The 15502-nt window shown below is 33.8% G+C and overlaps 2 protein-coding genes across 4 annotated transcripts in view; both read left to right on the top strand.

Moving 5' to 3' along the window:
- LOC106460006 (solute carrier organic anion transporter family member 4A1-like) overlaps window positions 1-10380 on the top strand; it is a 119963-nt gene extending 109583 nt beyond the window's left edge. For 2 of the 3 annotated variants that reach the window (XM_022386893.1, XM_022386889.1), the window contains exons 5-11: window positions 637-807; window positions 1722-1811; window positions 3064-3259; window positions 4673-4835; window positions 7364-7557; window positions 8370-8434; window positions 9379-9762. In XM_022386893.1, the coding sequence (XP_022242601.1) occupies window positions 637-807; window positions 1722-1811; window positions 3064-3259; window positions 4673-4835; window positions 7364-7557; window positions 8370-8434; window positions 9379-9734 (1235 nt within the window). In that variant the 3' untranslated portion in view covers window positions 9735-9762. Of the gene's footprint in view, window positions 1-636; window positions 808-1721; window positions 1812-3063; window positions 3260-4672; window positions 4836-7363; window positions 7558-8369; window positions 8435-9378 lie in introns of all 3 variants that reach the window. The other variant, XM_013919690.2, reaches the window with a different exon arrangement.
- A 1354-nt stretch (window positions 10381-11734) lies between these two features.
- Window positions 11735-13089, top strand: LOC106459922 (histone-lysine N-methyltransferase SETMAR-like). The gene has a single exon (XM_013919591.2). It carries the CDS (start codon window positions 12134-12136, stop codon window positions 12743-12745), a length of 612 nt encoding a protein of 203 aa, XP_013775045.1. The 5' UTR covers window positions 11735-12133; the 3' UTR covers window positions 12746-13089.
- The last annotated feature ends 2413 nt before the right edge of the window (window positions 13090-15502 follow it).

Raw genomic sequence — 15502 nt, 5'->3', positions numbered from 1 at the left:
ATAAACTTTGAATGTACATGTACCATTTACCCAGATTTTCCTCGTAAATATTTAGTGTTTTATTATAAAATTAACACTTCACGTGTTTTTGATCAGAATTTGAACAACTTTCTTGAGTTATAACACGCCAATTCTACAGTTGTGTAAAAGTTTATGCAAATTTATTTTTTATTGTTTTATATTATTGTAAGAAATATAATTTGGTTTGCATTTAACGCAAAGCTACACGAGGGTTATCAGCACTAGCCGTCCCTAATTTAGCGCTGATAGAATAGAGGGAAGGCTAATAAACACCGCCCACCGCCATCTCTTGGGCTACTCTTATTCCAACAAATAGTGGGATTAACTGTCACATATAACGCCGAAAGGTCAAGCATGTTCGGTGTGGTAGGGATTCGAACCTCGCGACCTGCAAATTTTAAGTCAAGCGCCATAACTACTTGGCCATAAAATATATATATAAAAAGAATAGCATTACTAATCGCCTTAGATTTTTTTTTTTCAAATCGTTAATGAGCTAAGTTTAGGAAGCTGAGCTACTTAATTCGAAATGCCTTAATAGTATTATTCAGATCCGATCTTAAAATTTTCACATAACATTAGGAAAAATAAAGCTGTCAAATTTATTTTATTCAGGTTACTACACCATTCAGTCTCGCAAAGTGTCTGAAATGCATGGGAAATTGAAGGACAGTGAAGTGTCGCAAAGTGGATTCGGAAATAGTATCGCTGATCTTCCAGCATCCCTTAAGATACTCCTCATCAATCCGACATTCGTATTCCTTAGTCTAGCAGGAGCTAGTGAAGGTAAATCATTTGTTTGAGTTTTGAAAGTATCTGAAGCTGTATATTTATGCTATATCCTAAAGAAAAACTGTTGATTTTTAAAATACTTTTTTGGTTTTCTGACTTTTAGTGTGGGAGTGGTTCCAGTTAAACACCATCATCTTATTGAAAGGATTATGTTAGTTGGTTAACTAAAATATGTAGTGTAAGAGAATGTTTTTGACTCCTTAACGGATTGTTAATGAATACAAAGTAACTTCATGTGATTACGTGGTTTTGTCTTGTTTTTCACAGTGGCGAAAGTAAATATGTGAATAAAGTGAGTGAATAAATGTTCGGGAACACACACGATTTCAAACGTGTACATTATGTATAAGAACTCTAAAAAACATTCACCACAGAGAAGTCAGTAATGTATATGATTAATATGGAGCGTCAGTGTTTCATGTTCTTTAGTTATTTGAAGATCCGTCAGTAAAATGTCAGTACTTTATGCTGGTCTTTCTATCGGACTTCAAAATGCTTAACATGAAACTATAATGTTTTATTCTCTACAACTATTTATAGTTCCATCAGTACAATTTCAGTCATATTATACTGATTTTTCTATCGGGCTTTAACACGGAGCTATAGTGTTTTATGCTCTATAATATTTCGAAGTTCCGTCAGTAGAATTTCAGTCATATTATACTGATTTTTCTATCGGGCTTTAACACGGAGCTATAGTGTTTTATGCTCTATAATATTTCGAAGTTCCGTCAGTAGAATTTCAGTAATATTATACTGATCTTTTTATCAGGATTTAAGCTCTACCAATGAAGAAACAAGCTAAACATAATCGAAGCAAGTGCAATTTTAGTACATGACATTTACTCGACAAAAGCGCTTGTAGAACGAATGGTTAAAATCCTCAATACATGAATTTATTTTTTCAGGTATGATCCTATCTGGGCTGGCAACGTTTTTACCAAAAGTAATCGAATCACAGTTCAGCGTGGCGGCGAGTGCTGCAGCGTTACTTGTAGGTGAGTATGCACAGATTGACTAAAACCTGTAATGACTCGATGCAGTGCAGTGACCCTAAGGTAGTTTTGAATTATCAAAGCGAGCAAACAATAGAATTGGGAACATTAACATTTCAAGGTTCGTAACATCTCACACTTCCTGTCACGTAAAACTTCATTTAACGTTTGGTCAATTTACCAGATGTAACTTGGTTATTGTAGTGTATCATTAACATAAATATTACAAGTAATACTTGAATCAAAACCAACAATTTTATAGATTTTTTAAATTTTGTACTGGTTGTGTTAGAGGTAAAAAAAGCAGGAACAAAATTGAACGCGGACATTAAGAATAAAGAAAAACCAGAATGAAGTATTTTTATTAAGCAAAATAAAGTGAAGAATTGGCGACCGTTAATAATCGCAAGGTTTAGATTACAACGTTTATTTATTATGAAACGAAGTATTTTACTAATTTCTTTGAGAAACTGACACTCACTCATCATTTGGATGAAATGGATTTCGTAGAAATTGAAAGTCGAACCCATGCTTCTGTTAAGCATAAACGTAATAAACGACGACTTTTAAAAATTCAACACTTAATTCCTTGAGAAAGTGAAGTTATATTTGCGAATAAAATCAGAGCAATGAAACATAAAAAAACGTTGTTGTTTTTTTAACCTGTCATAATGAAGTAGAAAATGAACTCATTAATGCCATTTTAACACTGAGCTTTAATCCAAGTAACGTTAGCATTATGGTTTAGCTGCATATAAAACTTTTTATAATTATCGAATGCAGAACATTTAACTCACTCTTCATTATTTTAAAAGTAAATAGTCTAAAGTAGTAATTTATTTCTAACTAAAGGTTAAAATGCTAATTACATAAGTTTAAAACACGAGGAAGCATCGTATTTCACTTTGAAATCTGGTTTACTTTTTTCTTCGAAGATAACGTTGACCGTTCGTGGATTATCTTGAACTGACTTGCACAATGTCATGACTTACTAGCTCATTCAGCAGAAAATTCCGAAATGCAAGTTGTAACTCGACAAAATAATGATCCGCAAGGCTTAATTTAAAATTCTAACATGAAAAATAAACGAATTTTATTATCATTTTTAAGCCTTAGCATTAAATCTTTTGCCGCTAAGTTGCTTCTAAAACTTGTTTGTCTGAACCACCGTAAGCGATTTTTTATTGCTGTAATACGCATGTCTTGTAACATTTTTTATTATCAACTGACAGTATCTGTTGTTTATACCTTTCAGGGATGGTGACTGTACCTGGGGCAGGAGGAGGAACATTCTTTGGTGGATATTTAGTAAAAAAGTTCAACCTCCGCTGTGCCAGCATCATCCGGATGTGCTTGTTATTTTCCGTCATTTGCCTTACCATGTGCACAGTGTTTTTTATACACTGTCCAAATCCTAGATTTGCAGGAGTGGATACACCAGTAACGAATACGTATGTCAAAACTTTTGTGTTAATGTTACATGATATACTACAGATTCCAATACTCAACCGGAAAGAAAATATCCCTTTCTTTATTTCATTCTCAAATGTTGTCGCAAATTAAAGTTCAAAATCTGCCAAGATTTAATTTGAAACTAAACCCTAATGTGTAATAGCAACTGCAATGTCAGCGGATTTGAAAAGTTAAAAATCATGTACATGTTTTGAATTTTCCACTATATCCACTAGAACCCTATTAAAAATGCAGCACGTTTATTAACCATAAAACCTGAGGCTTATTGTAATTTAAGAACATTTAATAGTAAGTCACAAAAAATATATCTTCACGAAGTGTTTGTTCTTTTATCTTAAACTGTTTAAGATTAGCCAAAGTTGATGTTCTTTCAAAAATTCATTCTTTGTCATACAAAGCAACTTTCTTCTTAAGAGTAAGAGATATATTTTATCTTTACAAAATATCTCAGAAGTATCAGTGGAGTGGTTCAACTTCTAATATAACTGGCTATTCGTGGCCTTCAGATTTTCTCACTGTTACTCCTATGAACATAGGAAGTTAATTTTTTGTATTTCTTTAAAATGCTCAAATCGTAAATATCTATCTATTTAAGGCAAAAAATTAGAATACTGGTTTATAAGTTGAAGCAATGCACTCTTTTAAAAACCTGTTTGATATATTAAAAAAAAAAATATTTACTTTTGAGGCCTAGTGCATCCATTAACTGGTTACGATCTGTGCGGTAGTATTTACTGTGGTAGTAAGATAAAAAGTTAATACAATTCTCTTATTGACCAGAAAAATGTGTTAATCTTTAGAATGCCTAATGTACATCAAATATGAAAAAAACAATATGAGTGACAGGTACGAGGCTTCAAGTTTTCTTTTCATGAACTTTAATTGTTGGTTTAAGTCATAATTAATTTCAGTGCAGCCTGACTGATGAGAAGACTAAGAACAAAATTGTAAAAATATTAATGCTTTAATTCTCGGGGTAGATTACAGTTTTTAAAGTTTACTTTTGCATGTGTATATGTTTGTATTCAGTCTAAACAGGTTTAGAACATGCTTGAGAATGTGGTTTAAAAAATAGTTTTGTTTAATGAAACTACGTGTTAAAATATTCTATTATGTATGTGCTAGTTAAACCAATTTAGCTGAATTTCTTTGATTTGCAAATGTTACCTAGAAAGCACCAAGTACTGTATATTTTCTCTCGTAATATTTCAAGTTGTTCACCTGCTCTGAATAGAAGTAGAACATGTGTATCGTGCTTCCATCTGGTGGAGAAGAACGTTTTTGCGGTGTTTAAACTTTATACACACATGCATATATATATGGTGAGCAAAAGTGAGTTTTTAATTTGCTACTGCTCTAAATGAAACTAACGATAGCTATTTTATCTACAGAACTCCTTTTAAGCGAGACGTGGTGTCGTTTAAGGCGGACTGTAACGCTCAGTGTGACTGCCCTACGGAGAGGTACAATCCCGTGTGTGGCACAGATAATGTCATCTACTTCTCTCCTTGTTTTGCTGGTTGTCAGTCCTTTCACCATCTGGCAGACACAAAGGTTTGGAACTCTTTATCATCTGTACATGAAGAACTCGGAAAGGAAACCCATTTCTGGAGTCAGACTAATAATAAATAAAACAATTCGATAAAACCCTGGCGCTTCCGAAAGGTGGACTTCTCTTCTTTGTGGAATAAAGGCGACAATACTGCCTCTACTCCTAAAGGTGATAAGTTTATCCCCGAGGCGTTAGGGTTTTATCGTTTCTTAAATGTAATTTACCAACTTTTTTTATACTACGTGTTATTTCTGTCATGAATTAAAAGTAAGATATTCAGATTAATAGCGAACAGCTGACTGACTGAGGGAGAAGGACGGGTTATTATGTATAGATAAAGGCTAGTTTTGTAAAATTTGACTAGCCTTTTTAACTACTAATATACCTTGTATTATGAAAATGACAAAAATATCTTTTTACTAAATAACAAAAAATCAGTATTTTTATCACTTAACTACCTGTGTATAATTAGTATTGGTTCGTTTTTTTTTTAAGCAGCATTAGATGATATTGACAAATGTAACTTTAATGAGACAGGATAACAATATCACAACTACACGTTAGACAGAAGCATCTCAAGGCATGGCTGAAAGCTTGTAATTAAATGTCTTGAGGACAAGTTCATAAGGAATAAACTTCAGTCAGCCCAGCTGACACGTCACTGGTAATGAAACCCATGCAGTCTGTTTAGTATATGGCATTATTAAATAATACATTTTATCCTTCATGAGTTAACATCTGTAACTGCATGATGTGGGCTTAAGGGTGAATTCCATAACACAAGATAGATTTAGGCTAAATGAAAACTGAATGGTTGTTCCTTATTGTGTGTATGCGTAAAATAATAAATAGCGAGTTTAATTGAAGTATGAAATGGGATAAACATTAATAAAATTAATTAGGCATTGTCCTGGTTCATGCAAAATGTATAAACTGTAGGACAAGTTAATCAAAAATCTAGTGAAAATAAAAAACCCAGTAGTGAAAACAACATCAGAATGTTGTCAAGATTTGTTTACAAGTACAGAATAGAAATAATCATTGATGTTTGCTTCCATATACTCCAATGAAATTTATCTACACATTATCAACCTTTCTATTGAGTCCTTGTATTAGTGCGTAAACAACCAGCATGCTTCATAGGGTACTGAGTGTATATCAAGTTATGAATATCTTAGCAATAAAGTTAGAAGAAAAAAAAACGACCTTTACTCTCCAGATTAAAATGAAAACACGCTTTACTTTCGCCAACTATTCGCTAGTAGTACAAGAACTATTTGCGATAATATAACCTGAAATAGATATAGTCTAAATGAAAAGTGTATGGTTGGTACTTAGTGGTCGTGTGTGTATGTGTCTGTTAAATAATAAACAACGAGTTTACAGTAATTCGCTCTTAGATAGTTTGTCTAATCGGAATCCATTGTGGCATGTCAGAGCACTGTTATAAGCTCGTAGCAGCACCAAACTTTATCATCAAATGACCATTGGATCTCAATCCAACTATAGACCTTAGGAATGAAAAAACATAGCATTTGCCATAATTTTCCTTTTTTACACAGTTGTGACCCTATTTCTGTCTACATTCTAGAACGTATAGTCCATTATTGAATGTGACACCTTCAAACATCGTGTAGAGTCTATGCCATACACATCCAAACGATTTAAATATCGTGTAGTCTATGGCACACAGATCCACTCTATATAAATATAATGTAGGATCTCTGCCACACAAATTTAGATTTATTTAAATATTATGTGGAATCTATGCCACAGAAATGAAAGCTATTTAAATATCGTGCATAGTGTATGCCACACAAGTCCAAGCTATTTTTGCAGCGAAAATAGTGCAACTCGATATTATGTGGGTTCCTTATAATGTAACCAGCAAGTGTTCACCCTGTATCTCCACATGTTTGTCATTCATGCTGAATATGTCCACCAAAATAACACAATGTAATTTTAACTGAAAGGTTTTTAACTGACACTTTCAAGAAAAAAGTGCCAGTTTTTCAGTTGTAAATGTATGTAGCTAGCAATTTGTATTTAAGGAAGTTGCTCATATGATAATGAATCCTAAAAATTTGACATATTTCTGCTGGTATGAATATTGCCTGAAATAAATCGGTTCCTGCATTACTCTTGCTGGTAGAAACCCATTATCCGTCAACAACTTCCAATCCTGTAGTAACTTTTATGTTTAAATGTTAAAGTGAACAAAACTAAACCAAATTCTCCAATTTTAACGGAATTGTAAGGGCTCGAGATCATTCTGGTATCACGAAAGGGTAATTATTATTGGATACATATTAAAAGTTCTGTTTGTGGCCTAAACCATGTATGTGATAATCTATTATTTTTGTTATTTCTAATTGAACATTTAAATCTGGTTAGTGCAGATCAAATAATGAAATCTTTTTTTCCGAGGGTAATATCTGTTGCATGTTGTGTGATAAATTATTGCTATACCCCTTAATTACATTGCATAAGTCTAGCCTATTCTCATTGCCTAAATTTTGCATATTTTCAGGTTTATGAAAATTGTACTTGTGTAGAAGGCCCCGGAAGAAACGAAACAATAAAAGATTCTACGGTAGTTATCCAGGCAGTACGAGAAAAGTGTCCAAATTCCTGTACATTAATGCCTTTGTTTCTTGTCATGATATTTTTTGCCATGTTGTTTACATTTCTTGTCAGTATGCCTTCTCTGTCAGCTACCTTGCGGTAAGTCTTACTTGAAAATTAGTAGGTTATCTATATATTGGATGTGCTGCCATCTCGTGTTACTTTGTAATTTTATGTCTTACAATAACAAAATATTTCAATTTACGTGAGAAGTCTTGTAAAACCATTTCTAATTATTTGAAATTTCGCACATATTTATTTATTTATTGTTTGTCGATATTTCTATTATAGGACATACTATGACGAATGATAAAATTATAGTGATAATATTAAAATAAATACAACGTTAAAACAAAAGGGTGTTTCAGGATGCCGTTCAGTCAGTTGTATTTTTTTCTCTCGTAACAATATCAGGGTAAACCTGTTTTGTTTTTTGTTTTCGATTCTATCACTTCAGTTCTTTCGTAAGCAGTACTGGTTTTTCAGTAACCCATTTGGTTTACATTCTATTAGTAGTCGGGAGATCACGATAAATGCAAAAATATATTATTTAATTAGTCGGTTAAACATATTATACAATATTAAGAAATTACATTTTGTCAAGAAAATGACAAATGTATTTGTTTGAACTAATTTAAACGCTAATGAATGAGTACAAAACTACATCGAAATACATACGTTAAACATGAGTTAAATTCTATGAAAGAACGACACATTAACTTTATAGAATGTAAACAGTAAGTTATCTATCACTGAATAGTTAAATTACCCAGACTAATTAATGATTAATTAGAGAAAATATAAGATTGATTTAGATTTAGGATTAGAAAGTTGAATACTTTACAGGATTCAAAGAACGTTTTAAACACATTTTTAGTATAGTTTTACAATTTTGTTTTTCATTCTATCAGTTGTGTGGCTGAGTCTCAGAAGTCATTTGCGCTTGGAATACAGTGGATAACAGTTAGATTGTTGGGTAAGTTAATAGTAGACGAGTGATAAATTTTGCTATCTTCTTTTCTTTAAAAATTGATCCAATTATTATAAATAAATAAAGGAATCTCACAATCGGTGAATTAAGCTTGTCTCTTTAGAAAAGTAAGTTCACCCTACAGAAGGGTATTCTGGTAGGGTAAACTCAGTAGTATTCCTATATATAACAAAACAATCCGTGAACTCTTCTGTACATTGGAAAAATTTGCAATTAATTCAGGATATTGTTTAGTTGAAAAGGGGTATTTGAACGTATTTATAACAGGTGGAAACTTGTATATGTTTTGCATATATAGTAAGAAAACAAAGCAATTCAATAAATTTAACATAGTTTATATAATATATAAATATCCAGAGGTCTGAACCTGTAGTATAAAAAAACATTCTCTATAAATTAGTTCATTTACGATGTAGCATTTTACAGATTTCCACAAGAAATAAGTTTAATGTAAATTTCCTAAAATGATTATTTAAGAAAGTCACATTTTTCTTAACTTGGCTTGGTGAAGAAACGCGAATGTGTCATATGTGTGTGTCGATGAAGAAGCGACACTTTGGGTTATATCTTGACTTGACAGTGATTCGCGAATCTCTGCATGATTTATTATATTTTTTTACAAAATTTGTGTTACGGTCAAAATATAAATTTTGTAGTTTTGTTTGCTGCGCAAAATGTTTTTTTCCCTTGTGACCTTAAATTCAAGCTTCTTGTCTTTTGTTCTTTTTAATCTTTTTATGAATTAATTTTCGAAAATAAAAACTAATGTATTAATCTCGCGACAAAACAAATGATCAGTTGCTATAAAGATCTATTCTTGGTCAGTGAGCTGGTTATTTAAAATTGAAGAATTTTGATTGTTTTAATCACGAATTTGCTGAACTGAATTGGCTTAAGAATCATTTCTGTTAAATTTTTCTCCTTTCTAGGAACTATACCGGGCCCTGTCTTGTTTGGCAGCTTGATTGACTTGAGTTGTGACGTTTGGCAGGAAGACTGTTCAGGTCAAGGAGCATGTCTTGTTTACGACAACAAACGAATGAATATCCATCTTCTGATTATCACGTGTGTTCTAAAAATCCTTTCAGCGTTATTTTTCTTTTTAGCGTGGTTCTTATACAGACCACCACAGGACGTCCTTGACAGCAATCCCCAGGAGATGAGAGAGATTACACCGGAAAAATCTTTGCCAACAGTCACTCAGATTCTTCAAACGCCAGAGATAAACGGCGTAAATGCACCCAATTCAGATGTGATCAGTAACGGTGTAGCATCCCACTTGTAGTCTTTGTACAGATTGTTTAGTTGTTTTTGGTTATGTATTTTAAGGGGATTTGTAAGGTATTTCTCCAGATGAATAATAGTATCAGTTTCGGCGATAACATTGTCGTGTTTTTCAGTGTTGGCGTGTCTTCCATTCACCTGAAGTACTTATGTCTAAACCTATCAGACAATTCTTGGGAAAAGTTTTTTCTTGTTCTTTTGTACAAATCACATGGAATCGATAAAACTTTCAAGTGAAAACGATATAATGTGAAACTCGTATTTAGCTTTATTTTATATCATTTGAATTGTGAGTTAAAGAAGGCCATTTAGTCGTGACATGTTTGAGTAAAGTTGACCCGACTGTCTTTATACATCTTGACAGTACTTTTTAAAGCATTACGTGCTTGTCAGTTTAAAATGATCAGTTCTCTCAATGATCTGGCGACACTTAGAATTTTTAAGGAGTTGCGTGGAGTTCCAAAGCTCAGGCAATCACGTGCTTGAGAGAAGAATGGTAGTTACAAGGACAGGTTTTTAACATCACGCATATTACGTCAGAGATCCAGAAGTCCACTCAGGGTCCCAGTGCTTTTTGTGCAGGATGAATATTATATTAATGTACAAACTCAGAAAAAAATAAATAAAGCAGACCATTTTGTGGACCAGCCGAGTATAATTTGATTCATTTAGCAAATATATGAATATGAATCACCAAATGTGAAGGAATTTATTACGATTACGTTTTCTACCATTAATGACATTATTATTAATATCTGTTTATACATGCTTAATCTACGATCTACCCGTAAAATAATATATTTAACGGCCAGGTGGTTAGGGTGCTTGACTCACAATCTGCGGGTTCGAATCCCCGTCACACCAAACATGATTGCCCTTTCAGCCGTGGGGGCGTTATAATGTGCAGTCAATCCCACTATTTGTTGGTAAGAGAGTAACCCAAGAGTTGGCGGTGGGTGGTGATCACTAGCTACATTCCCTCTAGTCTTACACTGCTAAATTAGGGACGGCAGGTAACCCTCGTGTAGCTTTGCGCGAAATTCCAAACAAACAGATAAATTAGACAATCTGACACTCGTGTAGCTTTGCGCGAAATCCATAACAAACAAACAATATATTTAACACTCGTGGAATATTAAATACTATATAATTATTAAACCTAGAAGCAGTTTAAATATATTTTCTCTTTATTGCTTTGAAGTTGTTAGCGATATTAAAATCGTGATACTGTAGCCCTTAGTGAATTAGAACATGTTTAATCTTTTAAAAAAATAATTACATGAAACGTTTCAGTGCTGCAAGTTATAATTTGCATTTTGTCTTAAATGTTCTCTTTGTAATATCGAACATTTATCGTGTACATCTTTGATAAATAGGAACAAGCTTCAACAGTTTGATTTACGTCCAACAGAGTTTTATAAATATTCAATTCTGTGTTGGAAAAACTCTTAAAAACTAATGTCTGACAAAATAACGAATTACCCACGACATAATAAAATAAGTGAAGTAATAAGTAACTGTTTAGTCATTAACATGCCTAATCAAACAGTATCATAAAAAAAATCAAACTGTGATAGTGGAATAAATATTATCATACCACACTTTTTGTGATATCTTAACATTTTATGATATGGAAAATAAGAATACTTTCAATGTGGCAATGTTTTAACACCCTAACAACACAAATTATGTTTCAGAAAATTAAACACCTAATTTTATGAAACATTAAAATATTTTTAGAAATAATGAATAGGTACTGAAACTGACGTTTAACAACAAAACAATCTGTTCGGTACTTGTTTATATACAACTAACAAATATATTACACGATTTACGTAATAAAATAAGTAATATTTCGTTTTAGTTCAGCGAAAATTGGGGAAATTAATATTGTTTGTATATAATTTGTATAATGTTGAAAAAAAATAATTGCAATACACAATTAAATGTGTATATTATTTGATAAGTGAGCAACAGATCAACTATCATTAATGTCATAGTTCGTCTTACATATGCAGGGGCGCTTGAGATATGCGGAAAGCAACTTCTAGCAATAAACCAAAAATCCACTAAACTCGTAAACGACCTCGTGTTGTTTTACATATTACAGTTTTATTCAAATATGAGCATAAGAAAAACCAGAATGCCACCTCTGCATATTTTTTGTCACGTGAGAATAGCTCTCGAAGGCTACAAATAGTTAATGATCACGTCGAAAACAACCCTCAACTATCAGGTTGTAACGAGAGTTCTGTCCGATTTTTGAGCCGAAAATGTTGAACAAGATTTAATTAAGTTCTATCTCTATCTGATGTTTAGTCATGCCAACATAAGTAATACATCACTTTTACTTTCAGGATATAGGAACATTATTTAAGAAAACGCTCTCAAACTGACCCCATGTTTGATCCGACTAAAGAACACATTCGTCATGTCATGCTCTACGAGTTTCATAGAGGGATCAACGCAAGTGCAGCAGCAATATTTATCCAGAACACTTATGGTGTCGATGGAGTAAGTGAAAGAACTTGTAGGAGGTGGTTTTCCCGTGTCAAAAATGGGGACTTTGGTTCAAAGGATGAGCCAAGAGAGGGTCGTTCAAGTGGACTCGATTCAGAGGCACTGAAAGCAGCTGTTGCAGCAAATCCTGCCATTACAGTTAGGGATCTTAGCGAACAATTCAATGTTAGCCATATGACCGTCCATCGCGAATTGAAAAGGCTTGGAAAAGTGTTAAAGGTTGGAAAATGTTTCCCACACGACCTGTCTGTAGAAAATCGCCAACAACGTGTCGATTACTGTGAGGTATTGCATTCACTTCAGAACCAACTGCCATTTTTGGACAGAGTTGCTACTGGGTATGAGAAATGGATCCTTTGTCATAATGTTAAGCGCCGTCGTCTGTGGCTAAGTCGTGGTAATAGACTTGCCCAGCAGCCGAGAGGGATACTTGCATCCAAGGAAGATCATGTTGAGTGTATGGTGGGATATGCAAGGAATTGTCCATTATGAACTGTTAAACAATAAGCAGACAATCACAGCAGAGGTTTACTGCCAACAACTGCGGCGTTTGAAAACAGCTTTGGACAAAAAACGCCCGTCCTTAGCAAACAGAAAAGGGGTCATTCTTCACCACGATAATGGACGTCCCCATACCGCGCGAATAACCAAGGATCTCCTAGAGGAACTTGGCCGGGAAAAATTGCTTCACCCACCATATTCTCCCGACCTTGCTCCTTCTGACTATCATTTGTTTAGGAGTTTATAAAATCATTTGGGTGGACTTAGACTAACTTCAAGAGAGGGGGTCGAAAATGAGTTAATCTCTTATTTCGGGTCAAAACCTAAGGAATTTTATAAACGTGGCATCCAAAAAAAAAACTTGTTGACAGATGGAACAAGGTTATCGAAAGCAATGGAGAATATATTGATGATTAAATACATCTATAATCATCACTATTTTGTTATCTAAATTTATTTGAAAATTGGACAGAACTTTCGTTACAACCTGATATATACTCCTAGTTCCCGGCGTACAATACAAACGATAACACACTACCAAATCATAAAGACATTTTAAACCGCAAGATCTCTAAAGCCGAAGTAAAATAAAACATCTGCACATTCAGAAATTCTGCTCCCGGGCTCGACGGGATCCGAAATATAATCTTTAAAAAAGTCTCTAACAACTTAATTATTGACCTCGCCAACTTAATGAACCTATCATTGCTAACAGAATACTTTCCAAATACATGGGAAAAAAGCAATAATAACTGCCATCCAAAAAACACCACCATTACATCTAACCCAGAAAAATACTTCTTTACTACTCTGAAACCAACAACCTCCTTACAAATATGCAAAATTCATCCAAAAACAAGAGGAAATCCTCAATAGCCGCTGCCGTCAAGAGATGGAGCTATGAACTAAAATTTTGTACTAGGAAGAAAAATTGTCGCGTCTAAAAAGAGACAAACCAGTGATCATCTTTCACTGAAGCTGTTTACAGATCTTTTAATAATAAACAAGCCACGATTGCCGTTTTTATCGATGTACGTAAAATCTTCGACAGTGTGTGGCATAATGCCAAAAGATAAAAACTAAACTCGGTGAATAGTAACCAAACAATAATAAGATGAACCTCAAATTTCTTAACAGACCGTACAGCCGCAGTAAAAATCAACAACATTATCTACAAACCCTTTAACGTCACAGCAGGAGTACCGCAGGGTTCCGTTCTATCTTCCCTCCTGTATATTATCTCTTTCAACAACATCCCCTTTCCAAAATTAACATACATCTACTTCTCTCAATTTGCCGACGACATTGCTGTTTGGAGTGTTTCCAGAAATTCATCAATAGCCGCGGATCGTGTACAAAAATCATTAAATGCTATAACGATTGGCGGGTCCTTTTAAATCCGCTCAAAACTCTGGGTATGTTTGACGTCGTAGCCTGAACAAACACTTTAAACAGTGGAACGAAGTTAAATTAAAACTAGGCAATTTGAACATTAGAATAAATAAGTGTCAAATTTCATGGTGTACTATTCGATAGGGCAGAACACATAAGAAAACTACACGAATCAGTTACCAAACGAATTAATCACCTAAGACTTATTACTGGACAAAATAAAGGATGCACATCTGAAACGATTTATAAAACATACATACGTTCAGTCATAATGCACGGATGCGAAGTTATCTGTAACATATCAAACAATTCTCTTAATAAATTACAACTCCAACAGAACAGAGTCCTAAGGTTAGCCCTAAAGCTTCCAAGCTATACTCTTATCAACTATTTACACAAAGTAAGCAATATATCTTCACATAGTGCAAACTAGTTCATAATTACTAAAAAAAAGCAGAAACAAAAAATAATCTCACGGCAACTAGCGCACCCTACAATTTATACCTAAAACAAGCACAGATTTACAAAAAATAACACTCGCTTATAAAGGGTATTCTATATTCACGTGTGGTTTAATCCTCATGTTTTGCCTTTCAGCCTGGGAACGGGACAAGCAAAAATTTGGCGTTTGTCCTGTGAAAGTGGGATTGTTTTCTCACACACACCCAACAAATTCTGGGCATAGGAGTTGTGGCTCCTCGCCACCATAAAAAAAAATACCGTTTCTCTTTCTTAGTTTTAGTTTCACGTTTAAGCCAAATTTTACTTTCAAAATTTCACGTAGACAAGCCGCGATGTTTGGTTGTACGTCATCTTCCTCAATACAAGCCGTCGCCGTCACTTTTGCCTCTGTCTTCAAACTAAGTCATGATCTTCAAGAGATCGTCATCAACTTCCTGTACACAGACTGTCGCCACTACTTTACCTTCCATTACCTCTGCCAACGATACAATCCACCTCACTATTTTTTTGTTTGTTTTTTTCACGATAGGTTTTACAAGTTTTTCTCAAGAGCGGGACGAAGGGGAATAAGATTTCCTGGAACATCCTAGTTTGGATAGATCGCCTAAGGCGAACTTCTCCTTTAAACTAGATAACTGCCATTAATTTTGTTTTCAGCATGCCTTTCACTTGAAGAGGGTCAAAATATTCGTGTAAATTTGGTAATTTTATATCCATTGTATCATCGCAATAACTATTATAGTCACTATCTACAAATCTGTATAAGTTTTGATTAAGAAGCTAGCACACAGGATCACATACAAAAGTTGTAATGGTTTTCAAACGAGACCCCAAACTCGAGCGCTTTCGAATAATTCATTATTATTATTATTCTCCTGAAAAAGAATAATGAAG

Source organism: Limulus polyphemus, unplaced genomic scaffold, assembly GCF_000517525.1.
Source record: "Limulus polyphemus unplaced genomic scaffold, Limulus_polyphemus-2.1.2 Scaffold31, whole genome shotgun sequence".
NCBI lineage: Eukaryota > Metazoa > Arthropoda > Merostomata > Xiphosura > Limulidae > Limulus > Limulus polyphemus.
Note: the sequence above shows the minus strand (reverse complement) of the source record. Positions and strands in the feature narration are given on the sequence as shown.